The 18,231-nt window shown below is 40.3% G+C and overlaps 1 protein-coding gene across 1 annotated transcript in view; it reads right to left on the bottom strand.

Moving 5' to 3' along the window:
- Positions 1 to 16,593: 16,593 nt before the first annotated feature.
- SOX6 (SRY-box transcription factor 6) overlaps positions 16,594 to 18,231 on the bottom strand; it is a 294,444-nt gene continuing 292,806 nt past the window's right edge. Inside the window, exon 17 of the mRNA XM_084631143.1 lies at positions 16,594 to 17,105. Within this exon, the coding sequence (XP_084487269.1) occupies positions 16,802 to 17,105 (304 nt within the window). The 3' untranslated portion in view covers positions 16,594 to 16,801. The remainder of the gene's footprint in view (positions 17,106 to 18,231) is intronic.

Here is an 18,231-nt window from a genome sequence, read left to right as displayed (position 1 = left end):
CCCTCCGAACCTCTTTAGCCCTTGCTAGAGAAAACTTACAGGATGCTCAAAAAGAGCAAAAAGCCTGGTATGATAAACATGCCAGAGAGCGTTCCTTCAAAGTAGGAGACCAGGTCATGGTCTTAAAGGCGCTCCAGGCCCATAAAATGGAAGCATCGTGGGAAGGGCCATTCGTGGTCCAGGAGCGCCTGGGAGCTGTTAATTATCTCATAGCATTCCCCACCTCCAACCGAAAGCCTAAGGTGTATCATATTAATTCTCTAAAGCCCTTTTATTCCAGAGAATTAAAGGTTTGTCAGTTTACAGCCCAGGGAGGAGACGACGCTGAGTGGCCTGAAGGTGTCTACTACGAAGGGAAATGTGCTGGTGGTGTGGAAGAGGTGAACCTCTCCATGACCCTTGGGCGTATGCAGCGACAGCAGATCCAGGAGCTGTGCACTAGCTACGCGCCAACGTTCTCAGCCACCCCAGGACTGACTGAACGGGCATACCACTCCATTGACACAGGTAATGCTCACCCAATTAGGGTCCAACCTTACCGGGTGTCTCCTCAAGCTAAAACTGCTATAGAACGGGAGATCCAGGATATGTTACAGATGGGTGTAATCCGCCCCTCTGAAAGTGCATGGGCATCTCCAGTGGTTCTAGTTCCCAAACCAGATGGGGAAATACGTTTTTGCGTGGACTACCGTAAGCTAAATGCTGTAACTCGCCCAGACAACTATCCCATGCCACGCACAGATGAACTATTAGAGAAACTGGGAAGGGCCCAGTTCATCTCTACCTTGGACTTAACCAAGGGGTACTGGCAGGTGCCGCTAGATGAATCTGCCAAGGAAAGGTCAGCCTTCATCACACATCTCGGGCTGTATGAATTTAATGTACTCCCTTTCGGGCTGCGAAATGCACCCGCCACTTTCCAAAGACTTGTAGATGGTCTCCTAGCGGGATTAGGAGAATATGCAGTCGCCTACCTTGACGATGTGGCCATATTTTCGGATTCCTGGGCAGACCACCTGGAACATCTACAAAAAGTCCTTGAGCGCATAAGGGAGGCAGGACTAACTGTTAAGGCTAAGAAGTGTCAAATAGGCCTAAACAGAGTGACTTACCTTGGACACCAGGTGGGTCAAGGAACTATCAGCCCCCTACAGGCCAAAGTGGATGCTATCCAAAAGTGGCCTGTCCCAAAGTCAAAGAAATAGGTTCAATCCTTCTTAGGCTTGGCCGGTTATTACAGACGATTTGTACCGCACTACAGCCAAATCGCTGCCCCACTGACAGACCTAACCAAAAAGAAACAGCCAAATGCTGTTCAGTGGACCGGAAAGTGTCAGAAGGCCTTTAACAAGCTTAAAGCGACACTCATGTCTGACCCTGTACTAAGGGCCCCAGACTTTGACAAACCGTTCCTAGTAACCACAGATGCATCCGAGTGTGGTGTGGGAGCAGTTTTAATGCAGAAAGGACCTGATCAAGAATTCCACCCTGTAGTGTTTCTCAGCAAAAAACTGTCTGAGAGGGAAAGCAACTGGTCAGTCACTGAAAAAGAATGTTATGCCATTGTCTACGCTCTGGAAAAGCTACGCCCATATGTTTGGGGACGGCGTTTCCACCTGCAAACCGACCATGCTGCACTAAAGTGGCTTCACACCGTCAAAGAAACTAACAAAAAACTTCTTCGGTGGAGTTTAGCTCTCCAAGATTTTGATTTCGACATCCAACACATCTCAGGAGCTTCTAACAAAGTGGCTGATGCACTCCCCCGTGAAAGTTTCCCAGAATCAACTGGTTAAAATCGTCCTTGAGATGTGGAAAATATTGTTAGTCTTTATGTACTTGGTAGTATATTTAGAGATGCATGTGTCTTATTAACTCTGTTTTCCTAGAGCTCCAGGAAGAAATCCCAGCCAGTGTTTCACCCTAGCTGAGATTTGGGGGGCGTGTCATAAATATAAAGGGAAGGGTAAACCCCTTTGAAATCCCTCCTGGCCAGGGGAAAGCTCCTCTCACCTGTAAAGGGTTAAGAAGCTAAAGGTAACCTCGCTGGCACCTGACCAAAATGACCAATGAGGAGACAAGATACTTTCAAAAGCTGGGAGGAGGGAGAGAAACAAAGGGTCTGAGTCTGTCTGTATGCTGCGCTTGCCAGGGACAGAACAGGAATGGAGTCTTAGAACTTTTAGTAAGTAATCTAGCTAGGTATGTGTTAGATTATGATTTCTTTAAATGGCTGAGAAAAGAATTGTGCTGAATAGAATAACTATTTCTGTCTGTGTATCTTTTTTGTAACTTAAGGTTTTGCCTAGAGGGGTTCTCTATGTTTTTGAACCTAATTACCCTGTAAGATATATACCATCCTGATTTTACAGGGGGAATTTCTTTATTTCTATTTACTTCTATTTTTTTATTAAAAGTCTTCTTGTAAAACACTGAATGCTTTTTCATTGTTCTCAGATCCAAGGGTTTGGGTCTGTGGTCACCTATGCAAATTGGTGAGGCTTTTTATCCAACATTTCCCAGGAAAGGGGGAGTGCAAGTGTTGGGAGGATTGTTCATTGTTCTTAAGATCCAAGGGTCTGGGTCTGTAGTCACCTAGGCGAATTGGTGAGGCTTTTTACCAAAGCTTGTCCAGGAAGTGGGGTGCAAGGTTTTGGGAAGTATTTTGGGGGGAAGGACGCGTCCAAACAGCTCTTCCCCAGTAACCAGTATTAGTTTGGTGGTGGTAGCGGCCATTCCAAGGATAATGGGGGTAATATTTTGTACCTTGGGGAAGTTTTGACCTAAGCTGGTAAAGATAAGCTTAGGAGGTTTTTCATGCAGGTCCCCACATCTGTACCCTAGAGTTCAGAGTGGGGGAGGAACCTTGACAACACTAAATTGGGAGGAATGGTAGATACACTAGAGGGTAGGGATAGGATACAGAGGGCCCTAGACGAATTAGAGGATTGGGCCAAAAGAAATCTGATGAGGTTCAACAAAGACAAGTGCAGAGTCCTGCACTTAGGACAGAAGAATCCCATGCACTGCTACAGACTAGGGACCAAATGGCAAGGCAGCAGTTCTGCAGAAAAGGACCTAGGGGTTACAGTGGACGAGAAGCTGGATATGAGTCAACAGTGTGCCCATGTTGCCAAGAAAGCTAATGGCATTTTGGGCTGTATAAGTAGGGGCATTGCCAGCAGATCGAGGGTCGTGATCGTTCCCCTCTATTCGACATTGGTGAGGCCTCATCTGGAGTACTGTGTCCAGTTTTGGGCCCCACACTACAAGAAGGACGTGGAAAAATTGGAAAGCATCCAGTGGAGGGCAGCAAAAATTATTAGAGGACTGGAACACATGACTTATGAGGAGAGGCTGAGGGAACTGGGATTGTTTAGTCTGCAGAAGAGAAGAATGAGGAAGGATTTGATAGCTGCTTTCAACTACCTGAAAGGGGGTTCCAAAGAGGATGGATCTAGACTGTTCTCAGTGGTAGCAGATGGCAGAACAAGGAGTAATGGTCTCAAGTTGCAGTGGGGGAGGTTTAGGTTTTATATTAGGAAAAACTGTTTCACTAGGAAGGTGGTGAAACACTGGAATGTGTTACCTAGGGAGGTGGTGGAATCTCCTTCCTTAGAAGTTTTTAAAGTCAGGCTTGACAAAGCCCTGGCTGGGATGATTTAGTTGGGGATTGGTCCTGCTTTGAGCAGGGGGTTGGACTAGATGACCCTCTGAGGTCCCTTCCAACCCTGATACTTTATTCTACGAATATCTGTAACTGATCATTCTCCTGAAAAAAAGCCCTCTGGTGCTATCAGGTCATTAACTGGTCTCTCTAGTCTGAATGGAAGAGGTTATCTGTTCATCTAGAATGAGGATTTTGTCACTGTGAGAAACCATGGAGTCAGCTTAGGATGTGCACCTCAATCCCACCTCTTCACCTAGATCCAGACTGTTACAAATAGAAAAACTTCCTAGTCTATAAAATGATGAGCTCATCCTCTGGAAGTAGATGGTGTTATACTGAAAGTTTTCCATAAAGCTTTTTTTTCCTCCCTGTTCACTTAACATGTGGCCAAATGTTCAAGTTTCTTTTCTTTTTTGCATCTCCAGCACTTATCCTTTGCTTTTACCGCAGCTGCAGCTATTCTGGTGGAATTAACTGAAATCTTGCATCAAGTGTGGATTTCCTGATGTTTGAGATATTTCATTGTGATTGGGTAATTTGATCATTAAGGTCTTTGCACTCAAGTTCTTCTTAATTAACTCTATTGAATTTTAACCACATCTTGCAGTCTACAGTAGTAGGAAGAATACAGTGTCCCAAATATTTTAGACCATTTGACAGGAATTGAAATTCAATTGCATGTAGGTTGAGTGTGTTGATTCTCTGCTTTCCATCGTTATGCGTGCTAATTGCAATACACCTCAGCAAGACCCTTAAAAAAAAGACCAGACCACAAATTAAATTGCCAAGAAACCACCAGTCACTTCTTTATTCTCCATTTGCCAAAACCTTTTTGAATATGCAGAAGTAAGGACACACATGGCTCCTAGTACACAGACTGCTCCTCTTCATATCATAGTTATCTTCCTCTTACCAACCTCTTTGAATCATTATACCATAAAACTTTAGCATTTCTGGAAACACCTCCCCTTCCCAAAATGTGTTCTGATTGGCCAACACTGTGACCAAAGAACCACAATTTAGAATCAGTGATAATACAATTGTGGTTACCACTTGTTAGGAATAGCACCTTCCCAGTATCACTGTTAATCTGTACACATCACAAGATTTAGTATTATGGATTCTGTTGCTACATGTTTGATTTATCTAGGCATAAATGAGACAAATGAGCTCAATATTTCATAATGCTGACCTAAACCCCCAAATCCTTTTAGAGAATGAGAACGCCAAATTCCCTACCCCACCTCCTCTTCAAAAAAACAAAACAAACAAACAAAAAACAAAACCCAACACTAACAAGCATTGAGACCCACATCCTCAAATGTATTGATTTCAATAGGAGTTAGGTACCTACATATCTTTAAGGATCTGGGCCAGAATATGTTGTTAACCTGATGCTAAGTTGTTTGAATAACTGCATGTGAGAGTTATTGTTTTATTAGCATCAGACATGCATCTAAGAATATTATTTTGCTATTGTAAATATAAGTGAGCCTGGCATTGGGCACAACATTTTTAAAGCCCAGTGCCTAAAATTATACTCCTGAACTCATGTTAAGATCCCTAAATCTAAGTGGCTTGATTTTCATAGGTGCTAAGCACCCACAAAAGCCATTGAGGTTAATATGAGGTAAAGGAGCTTGGCAGTTTTGAAAATTAGGCCAGTTATATATTTAGGTGCTTAAATATGGGTTTAGAAGCCTAATGTTAAGTGCCAAGTTTGGGAAATTTTGCCCTAAATACTTTTCCAAACCTGAGTCCAATAAGCCGGACCCAATCACACACCACCGTCTTTGCGATATGCTGCAGGATGACCTGTCTGCCACCACCCGCAGGAGCCAGGCACTATTCATATCCTCAAGAGTCAGCACCACGCTAGCCATACTGGCCACAGGAGCTTTTCAGCAGGTCACCACACAGACACTCGTCAGTGGCCTATGGCCACCAGGGTGCTGGACTAATTTCTGGAGGCCATCACTGGACAATTAACAAGAGTACATTGACCTCCCCACTGACCCAGCCACCCAGTGGGAAAAACATGGTCGAATTGTACTGACTGGCAGCCTTCTTATGCACCTTGGGAGTGGTTAATGGAACATACATTTGCATCAGGAAACTATAGCATGACCCTGCTCCCCATGCCTATACAAGCTGCCATTGGACACTTGTGATGAACATGCCAAATTAATGTCCATGGGTGCTGTGCCATGATACCCAGGGGCCTATCATGATGCCTACATATGGTCACAAGGTGGACTCAGAGAGCTGGTTTACATCAGAATATCCCACAGTCCAGTGGTTAGAGCTCACTCCAAAGAGGTATTGCAGACCCATGTTCCAATCCTTCCTTCCCACTCTAGCAGGGAGAGGGTAATGGATCTGGACTTTAGCATATCCCCAGTGAAAGCTCTAACCCCAGGCCTACCATCACCTCCTTCCCTCCCATTTTTGTGTGGCGTGAGGCAGGCGCCTAACTCATTCTCACAAGAAATGACTTAGGTGACGAAGCTTTCTGGCTCAAGGAGAGAGGTTCTTGTTTGTGGGTCACTAGCAGAGCTAGGCACTTCACTGCGGCCCACGTTTAGATGCCTGTGTCCAAGAGAAGAGTGGAGATTAACACTGACCCCTCTGGTCAGCATCTGCCATTGGCTGGCCTCTAGCATGCTGGATTTGGTAGATCACATTTTTAGGTACCTAATTCTCTCCGTTTATCTCTTGGGTGCCTAATGCCCCCAACTCAGTGAGGTGAATTGCAGTGTTGCTCCATGAGTTACTAAGCACCTGAAAGTTAAGTGCTGCGATGCTCCATGTTGCAAAGCCTAAGTCCCTTTGGGGATCCCACAGTACATGTCTAACTTAAGGCATTTCACTCACACACTTTAAATTAGACACATGATGAAATATCTTGCTGAACTGGGGCCTAAATTAGGTTTTTGGTGCAAATACACATTCAGAATTCACTGTTCATGATTATTCCTCTGACCTTCGCTAAAAACCTGCTAGTTGCAGGAATATTCTTGCCAATGAGTTATTTGCTAAACTATTTGCAGACAGTACACACACAATGGGGCATCAACACAGCTGAGGGGAATTCAAGCGTTTTTGTAAATTGATAGAATATTTGAGGGGAAATGTTTGAAGCGCTTATGAGAACCTGTTGCTCTCCAAAGCAAAACTGAGTGATCCTTCCCTGATGAACTGCAACACTACACAGGCCACTAAGTAGGCTTTAATATGAGCGTAGAAGCTTTTAGAGGCTGCTGTGTCAAAGTGAATTAAAGTGTCACTAAGTGGTTCTTAATACAACTGACCAAAATGATTTCTTCAAGGCAATTATGTTTTACTGTGTCAATCATCCAATAGGCATTAATATAAACTAGAATAGCTCTGAAGGAATTTGTTATGGACTATCATGTCAAGAACCCAAATGCTAACCTACTGTGGCCTTGATATGATAGACTATTAGAACTATTAAGGGCCAGAGTCCAATTAATCCACAGCTTTAACAGTCCCCAACTGCAGTGGGTCTCCATACAATTAAGCAATAATGGATGACAGGAAGGACACTTCCTGGTAGCTAATGACCAATTGCAATAGTTGAAGGCCCTTAATCCATCTGGTAATTAAGTGCTGGGAAAGACAAAACCTGGAGCTCATGGTTGCTATTATCAACCATATATTTAAAAAATAAATCAATTACTGTTTCTTTTTTTCCTGTGCCAGCCACTACTATTTGGCTTTTATGCTAGTAATTAACTCCTGAAAAGATACCAGCACAGCAACCAATGGGAAAGCAGGACTTCATACAGCACATTCTAATTTAGAAAAATATTAACAGTAATAAGCCACAATGGCACCAAACCAGTCATCATGCACGTTGAACGAAATCTGTATGCTAAAGATGCTTCTTGGGTTCTGGTCTGAGAACAGTGTGTTCGAGCGGCATGACACCACAACTGGGCATGAGGCGCTTCTAAGTTCTAATCGTGCTTGTTCTCCTCACTTGTTGTCATTTGCTGTCCTCAGAGAAGTCACTCAACTGCTCCATGCCTCAGTTTCCCTATTGCTAAAGCCGGAGTAAAAATACGTACCTGTCTCACGGGGGAGTTGTGAGACTTAACGGATATTTGGCAATCACTTTGTTATTTCATCTCAAAAATGCCATGTGCATGCAGAGTATTTTTATTATTAATCGCATTAGGGCTGAAGCTCGGATCCTATAAATTTAGGATTTGCACTATTGTATCACAAGCAAGCCAGAGCAATAACGATGAACAGAGAGGCTGTTAACTGTGTCTTCCATATAATGAAATTTCATGGTGCAAGGCAAGATTGTACAGGATTGGCATTATGAGCATATTTTGCTGCTCCCACAAGAAGGGACAGTGTGCTCACTGACCTGCTGTCAGCTAATAATTGCAGATGGTTTCAATAGACACACTAGCTGCCTTCGCTATACAGGCCTGTCTTCCAGCAGCTCACTCTTCTGGGGACATGGCTCCTTCCATGATGCATTAGTTGGGTGAAACTCCTAGCACACTCTTGTGTTTCAAGGAAGTAGTTTGCCTGGTTGCTGGTGTTGGGAGCAGTCGCTCCTCACATCGTGTTCCTCATTCCCTTGTGCTGTTAATGGACACTCATGGTAATTACATAATTACATGACACAGTCACTGTCATTGTTTTGCAGATTATGTGTCTTTGATGTAGTTTATAGCTGAGAAAAATTATCACAATGAAAAGACTCACAGCCAACTAGTAAAAGTTTGAAAGTTCAAAATAAAAGCTAACTTTGCACCCTTGGGCCCTTCAACTGGTGTAAATTGTCTTCAGTAGAGATACACCACTTTACACCAGCTAAAGATCTGGACCCTCATCTCAGACCTACTCTATGTGCTCAAAACCTAGACACGGTAACAAGAGCATAGGCCTCAGCTCTGGGTTTCTTTGACTTTATTAGCTTAAGTTGGACCCATTACTTTCATGTCTTTGTTTTCTAATGCAGTTTCCATGTCATACTGAATTGTAGTGCAGTTCCAGTAGTTAAAGGGACGTTATTATGCTCCTTTTCTTCCTTGATGGGGGTTTAGTGTTGCAGTTGCAGTGGAATAACTCTTCCGATATTTACTAAGGACCAAATCTTAGTATCACTCAAGTCAATTTTTTTGGTCATTTACTTTACTGGCATCCATATTTGACCCTAAAATGTTTAATCGTAGAGCTTTCATAACTCGATGTATCTTTTGAATAGGCTTGTGTGTTATGTTGTCTCCAGGGATGGAAGGATTCATTCCTTCTTGGACATCTGGAGATGTTTGGCCTGTGCAATAACAGAAACAGGCCTAAAATCTGATGTAATGCACAGCCATCAGTCTCTATTACATTATACTTACTACAGTACACTTCAATGTAATTTATTCTTTTCCTCGGAGAACTGTGACTAAGTAATTACTAACCCACAAAGCCAATCATAATATAGGAAGGAGAGCAGTTCCCATACAAAGCAGTATGGCCTTAAAGCTTTTCATGTTGTCGAGTTTGGTTAGTTAGTTAAAATGTTTTATGATGGGATGGCGAAAAAATAAAGGAGGCAAAAAAAGAGGGGACATGGGTTGTCTCATTTCCACTTGATAAAAACCCATCTCAGATTATGTTGCTTCCAAAAGCATTTTCTGCTTACGCAGCACAGTGTACAGAGAATGGTATCAAACAAAATAGACTATCAAGTAAGTCTATCAAGGCAGATAGTATTAATGGATTTTGGAGACAGAAATGTCTTTGTGGAATGCAAAGGCATTGAGAAAAACAGTGAAGTGCAGGAAGGTGGGGTTGATAAACTTAAAGGCGGCAGAAGGACTGGGCCAAGTAGCTGTTTCCTGTCTAAGCCATTCCTTCTGATCTTAATTCAAAGACTGACAGATTTCATAATAAATAATGGAAGAGGCATAGAAAAAGCCACACGCGCGTGTCATAAAACAAAATTTATCTTTAATTTGTAAGTGTCAACAGCAGTACAAAAGATGGAGTGATGGTGAATAGATTAAGGGTAGAGAGGACAGTCTTGAGGTAAATGAGCATAAATAGGCAGTCTTATAGACACTCCCCTGAGGGGTCTATACCCCTATCATGGCATATACGGTATCACCCAAAGATGACATGTTTAACATATCAGGAAAGCACCTTGTGCAAAAAAAAAAAAAAAAAAAAAATCCCCCCGCAATCCCAAACATGTAGGTAAGGTGCCAGTATACACCAGAATATACTATATAAGGACTGTGTCTTTCAGTTGTGTCTTTTCCATTAATTACTGAGGCAGAGAAGGAGAAGACTCTTAAATGTACCACTGAAAGATTATTTAATATTTAATTTACCTCACGTCAATACTGCACAACAAAATCCAAGTCGTCAGTTTATGCAATGAAGCACAGCTAAGAATAAGGATTCTCTTTTTTTTTTAATTGAGAGCAGATTTTGTTTTAAATCAATATCCTTAGCAAACATTTTTTTTTTCTTTTTTACTGTATCCAGAGGAGAGTGTGAGAAAGATGTGATGGCAACCTTTAAGTTCATTTAAAAACTTTACACTGGACTGTACAAGATTTTCTTTTTTGATAAATTATTTACATTTTCAGACTTTAAAACATATTCAAAGCAGCAATAGACACTAGTTTTTCCTCTAAACGCCCAAATATTTACCAGCCACGGGCCCAGGGTAGGTACCTGCATTGTATATAGAATTTCTACAAAGAAAACCTGCCAGTTAAAATTTGCTAGTGGGTGTACAAACAGCAGCTCTAGCATTTTAAGAGCCACACCCACAGTGTTGCTATAGGAACCAAAGCATAGTACCTTGACAAGAGAGTCTCAGTCAGTTGTCCCAACAGCTCTACACAGACTTTACAATTGGAAACAGCAGCTAGCATGTCAGTCCAGCATGTCAGTGAATTGTGCTGATTAAATTAACATAGAGTACAATCTCACAATATACATCACAAACAAATTACAATGTCAGGAAATAAGAGTTACAGTAAGATAAGTTATGTAGTAACAGCTTATAAGCTTGTCTTAATGTAATAAAAAAATTTTTACATGGCAAATACAATAATGAGTGAACATAAATGCTAAACATCCTACTCTGTTACAAGCTGAAGAAGGGAAAAAATGGTGCTTTCGAGAAAGCAAAACACAAATGACAAAGGAAGACAAACGGAGAATGCACACTAGCAGGTCTGCAATGTGCAGCATACAAACAGTTAAATATTTGCACATTCCCCATACTCTAAGAGCACCAAGGACCTCACTTGTGTTTTTTAAGAAAGCGGAAATTACAAAGCAAGCAATGTCACTAAGTTGCTTTATAGCTTTCATATTGCCATAAATACCAATTTGATAAGTTTTCCTTTAGCCCCTCCCCCCACCCCTTTGCACCCAATGTGTGAACTCTCAGAATACTTCTTTGTCAGATTTTTAAAATGTATCTGGTACTTAAAAGGGATGTGGAGTCAAATGAAATATGTTTCCATATACATATCTTTTAATGCTTTTTTTGTTCTGAAGTAGGATCAGGGCATTACAGTATATCAAAAATGTAATATCATCTGAGAAAAATCACAGACTATAATGGGCTTATATAAAAAGGGTGTTTGGATGAAGAAGTTATTTAAGGAGAAAGAGCAAGTGTTTTGTAAAAGATCAAATGAGGTTATATAATATTTTTTTTAAACGAACACGCTTAAGTGCCAACTTGAGTCTTAAACAAGCATGCAAACACTTGGGGTCTGAGATGGTTTGTCAACTTCTCATTAAGAATAGGAAGAATTATATCATACATTCTACTGGCTGCATTTCTAGGGCAGTTGTTGGCACTGTAACCTGGGGTCAGCAAACGATTTAAGCACATGCTTAACTTTGAACAATTTAGTGGTGCTGCATTCATTTCAATGGAACTACTCACATGCTTAAAGTTAAGCAGATACTTATGTGTTTTACTGGGGGCCTTGCAATATTTCTTACTAAAAATTATTTTGATTACGTATCAAGAAATGTCATGTCTTTGACAACACAAAAAACAGTAATCCATAGGGACAATGCGGGGACCATGCTTGAATTTAGTATTCAGGCATGGTTGTGTTTACACTCTAAACAGTCATTATTTTCAACCAACTGCTGTGCTTTTTTCACAGGGTGTAGTACTTTCTGTACATAACCCTCATTGAATAATAGTGTAGTCATTCATTTTGGAGTTCCCACTCCATAGCAATCCCATCTTTTACCCTCACCCTACCTCCTGATGAGCCTAAACACACCAATTTAGGAGAACATTCTGATCCCCATGCATTCTCAGCAGCTGGTTTCACAAGCTAGATGGTGATACATGAACATGCACATGGATCAGAATTGGGCCCTTTCATGAGGGTTGTATCCCCATGTAAACATGTACCCTGAAAATCAGAGGTTCTGTTCCATTAAGACTTTAATTTCTGTTTCATCAAATACCAAGTGAAGTCGGCAATTTACCTCTAGCTGGCACCAGACAGCTTCAGGAGTGTTCTTCTCTTGAAAATAAGTCTTTTATAGCTTTCCAAAAGGAAAATATATTGCATCTGTTAACTAAATAGGGAAATGTACTGTAAAACTGTTTCAGTTCACGGTAAAAACAGCTTTACTATATTTGAGCATTACTTGAATGGCATGGTTTTTTTAAAATCAGAATTATTCTGCGGTACTTAAACTCAATGCTTCGAAAACAATCCCACATGTCCTCTTTGCCAATATTTTTTCCTGTTTTTAACTCCTGATATGATGATATCATGACATAATGAACACAGCAATCACCAGTTTAACAGTATTAAATCTAATTAGCTTTGCAAGGGCTCCCTTAATGATGATCATCTTCTTGAGGCATGTGTTGTTGCCTCCAAAATGCCATTCATTATCTGCTTTCAAATAGAAATGAAACTATTTCATCAGTTTTGCTTGAATTCACAAAGCAAACTGAGTTTCCTACCAGCTGTACTAGAAATTTGGTATGTATAAACTTTGTATAAGAAAAAAGAAAAAAAGTATTCTGTTTGTGGAATATGCAATTAAAATTCAACGAGAGCACAAGTGAGGCATCTTGCTGTCCCAGCTACAGGTCCACAATACTGCTCTCACACTGCAGGTGTAAATTCAGCATCTACATGAGGTACAGTGACTTGTCAGCATTTAATATGGACCAACATACACTGATACAGAACCAAAGTAAATACATAACTTATACTTCACTAAGTATCCATGAACAAAAAATAAAATTCTATTTCCTATGTTATATTTACACAATTTTTAAAAAAAATCTAAAATGAGATGGTAAATTCATCAAAAACTTTGTTTTGAGCTCCAATTAATAAAGTAAAAATGACATTTTTCCTTATGATTGTCCTTCCTTGATTTCCACTGACATTTTAGAGCCAATGTCGGCTAATAAATACAATAAAATGCTTATATGCACAATTTAGATTCAGTTACTTCCCTCCCACTTCTCCAACCAATAAATGCAGTTTTTACAATCTGGTGATTCCTGAACAGCCAATCATTTTCGAGAATGTGGCTTTAAGTGACAGAGCATGAGCATTGAGGCAGGGCTGGAGCTAAAACAAAGTGTTCATACATACATGTATTTTGCATAAATAAATGAAATACGACATAAAAAATGACTCAAATCCGGCAACTGTGAGGCAGGCCCACACGAGTCGAAACAGATGACTTTTGTTCATGTAGTTTTCGTACAACAGTTTCACATTAGTCAGAAGTGATAAAAAATACCATTTATATCCAGTGCTTATAACACTTACGAAACAACATCTGTGAGTGTGTGTTTTTTGTACTACAAGCAAAATCAAGTTTCAGTCCTAAAGAACAGTCCTTTGTTCTCTACCAGCCTGCAGAATATTATTTTGGCATGGTCATAAAATTTAAAAAAAAATTAACCTACTAATCTAAATGTTTGCCTTTGTGCAAAAATAATTACATAAAATACAATGCTAGCAATACAGCATTCTACCGATGCAACAGAACCAGAAAGAAAAGAGAAAGAGAAAATAAATGAGGTGGGGGAGGGAGAGATATTTAGAACTAGTGAAATCTGTAGACATTAATAAATAGAAAAGGAGGACTTGTGGCACCTTAGAGACTAACCAATTTATTTGAGCATGAGCTTTCGTGAGCTACAGCTCACTGCATCCGATGAAGTGAGCTGTAGCTCAGGAAAGCTTATGCTCAAATAAGTTGGTTAGTCTCTAAGGTGCCACAAGTCCTCCTTTTCTTTTTGCGAATACAGACTAACACGGCTGTTACTCTGAAACCTGTCATTAATAAATAGTTGTTCTTTAGGAAATAATAGTACCCTCCTGCCTAATCCAAGCTAGATGTATTAAAAACAGCCCAAATCTCCAAGAAATATTAAGAACAAAAAAACACTTTCTATCAGTACCTTAGCCAGCTTAAAGAGGGCGCTCACCAGCTAATGACACAGCATATGTCTTTAAAGTCTTGGCTAGACCAGTTTATTGCTATTAGACATGGACTTAGAACACACTTAATAAATAGTAAAAATTACAAAATGGTCAGAGAAATTTGACCACTGTGTTTCTGTGTCATTATCTTTATAAATCGTCCTGTAAACTGAACAATCTTCATTGTTTTTGCACATTTAGATGTGATTCCTACAGTGGTGACACAGGCTATCTCCACTCAAAGAGCTGCAGTTGTGAGAGAAACGACAGCTCACAGCACAGTGACTTGTCAATAGGTCTTACAGGAAGCTTTGCAAGATTGTGTGACAGGCATGAAGATAACCTGTATTAATACTGTACCCATTCAGTCATATGGGGCCTGGTCCAATGCTCATTAAAATCAATGGGAAGATTCCCATTGAAATCAATAGGGGCTGGATCAGGTCCATATATATTTATTTGCATGTATCTGATTCTGCAAGATGTTGAGTGCTTCACGGAGTTGCTGAACACCTTAAACTCGCAGTAAAGTCAATGGGAGTTGAGGACACTCAGCACAAGTGCAGGATCAGGCCCCCCAGTACTATCTATTATGCTTAGTGATTTATTTGTGGGTATCAAGAGTGGAGTGGGAGTGAAGAAAAGAAGAAAATTCTCCTTTTTTATATTCTCCTTGTCTCTGAACATTCAGCAACTTCTCAACCTCGGAGTGTTCCCTCTCTTCTTCCCCCATATATTTGCCAGAAGTTTTCTTTGTCATTGATATTGTTTCTAATAATACAAATAATAATATTTTGCATTTTATAGCAGGTTTCTTCCAAATATCCCAAATCACCTTACAATCATGTATCAAGTTTCTTAATACCCCGATGATATATAGAAACATCATTATCCTCATTTTACAGATAGAGAAATTGAGGCACAGAGACATTAAGGCCCAAATCCTGCAAACTCATGTGTAGTTAGACTCATACTTGTGAGTAAAATTAAATACATACGTAAGTGTTCATAGGACTGTGGCTTAAATGACTTGCCTAAAGTCACTCAGCCAGTCAATGGCTGAGCCAGGAAAGGAACTCAGGAGTTCTGGCTCCCATTCCTGTGCAACTAGTATTTGATAAATCTATTGTAATGTACTATATGCCTTGCTCTGCAATTCAGACTTTTGTGTGACTTTCCCCCTGAGGAATTTCACAAATAAATCACTGCATAAATACACTGAAGATATCAGAAAGCTCCTGCAGGTGACCACTGGAATGGGGATGTACAGAACCTTGATTCACTACTTGATGCTACGGGCCCTACAAATCCATCACTGCAGACTCTGAAGAGACATTGAATGCACCTGTCTCCATTGACTGTTCATCTGTATATTGTATAAGTCTAGATGTGTATCATGACACACAGAAATATATAGGAGTATATGTACTGTATGTACATATTCAAAGTATTCATTCTATTTTGCATTACATGCAGTAGAGTGGTTCCAGATGTTCTTTGGATGTATAGTGTTATGGAAACAATTGGATTTTCCATTCACAAATTCCACTTTCATTTTGGGAAGCAGGTGCATTTTTTATTTTCAGGCACCTGCATGTTTCGGGGGAAGAAAGAGAAAGGGCTCTTTAAGACAGTCATAAGGAATTATAAATGTAATGCCACCAACAGTACATTTTAAAATAAATATTAAGTATTTTCACCCTTGACATTCTGGAATGAATAAATTATTTAAGAGAAAATGTGTTAAGACTGAATGCAAGGGTTAAAAGCAAAGGGATAGAGAATGTAGTCAGAGGTGGCCTCACGCTGCTAAGACAGGCCTGTCCATAGCTGGTGATCGCGCTTTTGTGCTTAATATTTTGCGCTAATGGCATATCAAGAGGCAAAAGCAATTGGACACATGCACTGTGGCAACCTTGTTCACTACTTAAGAATAACCTGTCTCCAGATTCCTGAGTACTTTACCATTTTCTGGAAAAAATTATGTTTTACATATATTTTTTTAAGATGCCAAAGGATTGTCTAAGACTTTACAGTGTCTCCCTTAAGACTTTTAAAATGTTAAGATTCAAAAGTTATGAAAAGTTTGGCACATCAGAAGTTCAGCTATACATGTGGAAAAAGTGGAATTCAGAGTTTGTTTAAAAGATGAGCTCTGACACACAGATGCGTACACTTGCGGACTTGTTCTGTTTCACAATATGAAATCTGCAGTTTTTGTTTTCTAAAATAATCCAGAATAAAAACACATTCACAACCTGTAGGCTGGCACAGCATACCTGAGTGAGAATGTATAGCTCCCATCTAAAACAAAAACTTAAACCTTTATCAGCATCCAAATAGGGAAGAAAAAAAAAAAAGACAAGAGACAAAAGGTAAGACTTGTAAGACAGCTATTGATTCATATAAGTTTTCAAGTCCCAATGTCTGATATTTAATATATGTCTTCACTAAATTAAAAAAAAAACAGGTTCATGAAAATTAGGGGAACAATCTGTCTCACACGTTAAGAAACATTTAAGACCATTCTGCTGACGTAACTGTAGGAGCCACACATGCATGCAGGCTCTTTAAGAACTTTTTGTTCAACAAAAAACAAAAAATCAAAAGAGTCAGAGTACTTTAATTCTGCAAACGCTCCTCAGTTGGCACTGACAGCCTCGTGGCCTTCATTTTCACTGCTATAGTCTGATTTGGGATCATCCTCATAGTCCTCGTACATTTCCATCTCATCCTCTCCATTTATCATTTCGTTTCCAGCAAGGCTTCCGCTGTCTGTCTTCATACCATAAGTGCTCTGAATGACAGGGATGCTGGGCTCCGGACTGGCAGAGGTGCTAGAGCAATCAGATGTCATCTGAGGTGATGGTGCGGTAGTTGCCATGGTAATAGCACCAGGATAGACAACACCTGTTCCTGTGGTGATTGGAATCTGAGGCTGCTGTCTGCAAGGAAACACAAGAGTGGAACATGATTGATTACCTTTAGTTTAGATCTGGAGTGGAACCCTACTGTGCATATCAAACAAAATTAAAGTACATGGTTTCTACAGAACATATTGGTGTATGCCTTTGAGTTCCAGATTCTGATCCTGCAAGGTGAGGAGTGCCCTTTGCTCCTGTCAAGTGCAACTAGAGATAAAGCTGCTCGGCAACTGGCAGTATCAGACCTTTGATGCATTCAGGTATTGGGTGGTTTAACATAAAATAGACTGCAAAATGTTGCTAAATTTTCTAGCACGTAAGACTTTGTCAAAGCTGGCTTCTGCAGCTTAAAACCTGGCCATTCAAATGTCTCACTGTAGTCCCAGCCTTGCAGTCATATATAGGAGAGCTGGTCAAATAATTTATTGTGAATAATATTCACTGTGCTGAGCACTGGAGGAGACCATGAGTTCTAGTGTAAGTTCTTCAATGGACTACTGTGGATAGTACTACACCCTTCACAGACCTTATTACTGAGTAACAAAGTAATTGAGACTTAATTGAAAGTCAGTGAGACTTAGGCTCCTAAGTACTTATGTCACAATGGGCCTTAGGCTCCTCAGGCACTTAAGCACTTTAGAAATTTTACCCATAGTCCTTAAATTCATGATCACTTAGTATTTGTTCTTCAGAACCTCTCTCTCATTCAGTGCACAGGACAGACAGTCAATAAGGATTGCTAAATTTCAGCCTGCTGCTTACTACCCATCCCTATGTCTGTCCTTATTCGCTTGCCTGTCCTGATCAGTGATTAAGGGCAAGAGTGCAAAAACTGTCATTTGTGAGTTCGTCTCATTCACTCATTGACATGAGATTACAATCATGCTAAATTAAACATCACACCGCTGAGCTACCAGGAGATCAAACTACTCCAAGTTCAGGAACCATGGGAGCCAGTGAAATCATAACATTCCATATAGAACATATCACTATGGGATTTTGTTCTGAAAGTGACTCTCCCCGCCACTCCCCTCAGTCTTTACCTAACCCAAGCCTGAATGTCAGAAAAGAAGAGAAAAGAAAAGAAAAAATGAGAGATTGAGAGGAAGTGAAGATAGCAACATCTTGATTTGGTTAAATTATAATA

Source organism: Lepidochelys olivacea (genome assembly GCF_965140295.1).
Source record: "Lepidochelys olivacea isolate rLepOli2 genome assembly, chromosome: 6".
NCBI lineage: Eukaryota > Metazoa > Chordata > Testudines > Cheloniidae > Lepidochelys > Lepidochelys olivacea.
This window is presented reverse-complemented; position numbering and strand designations above follow the sequence as displayed.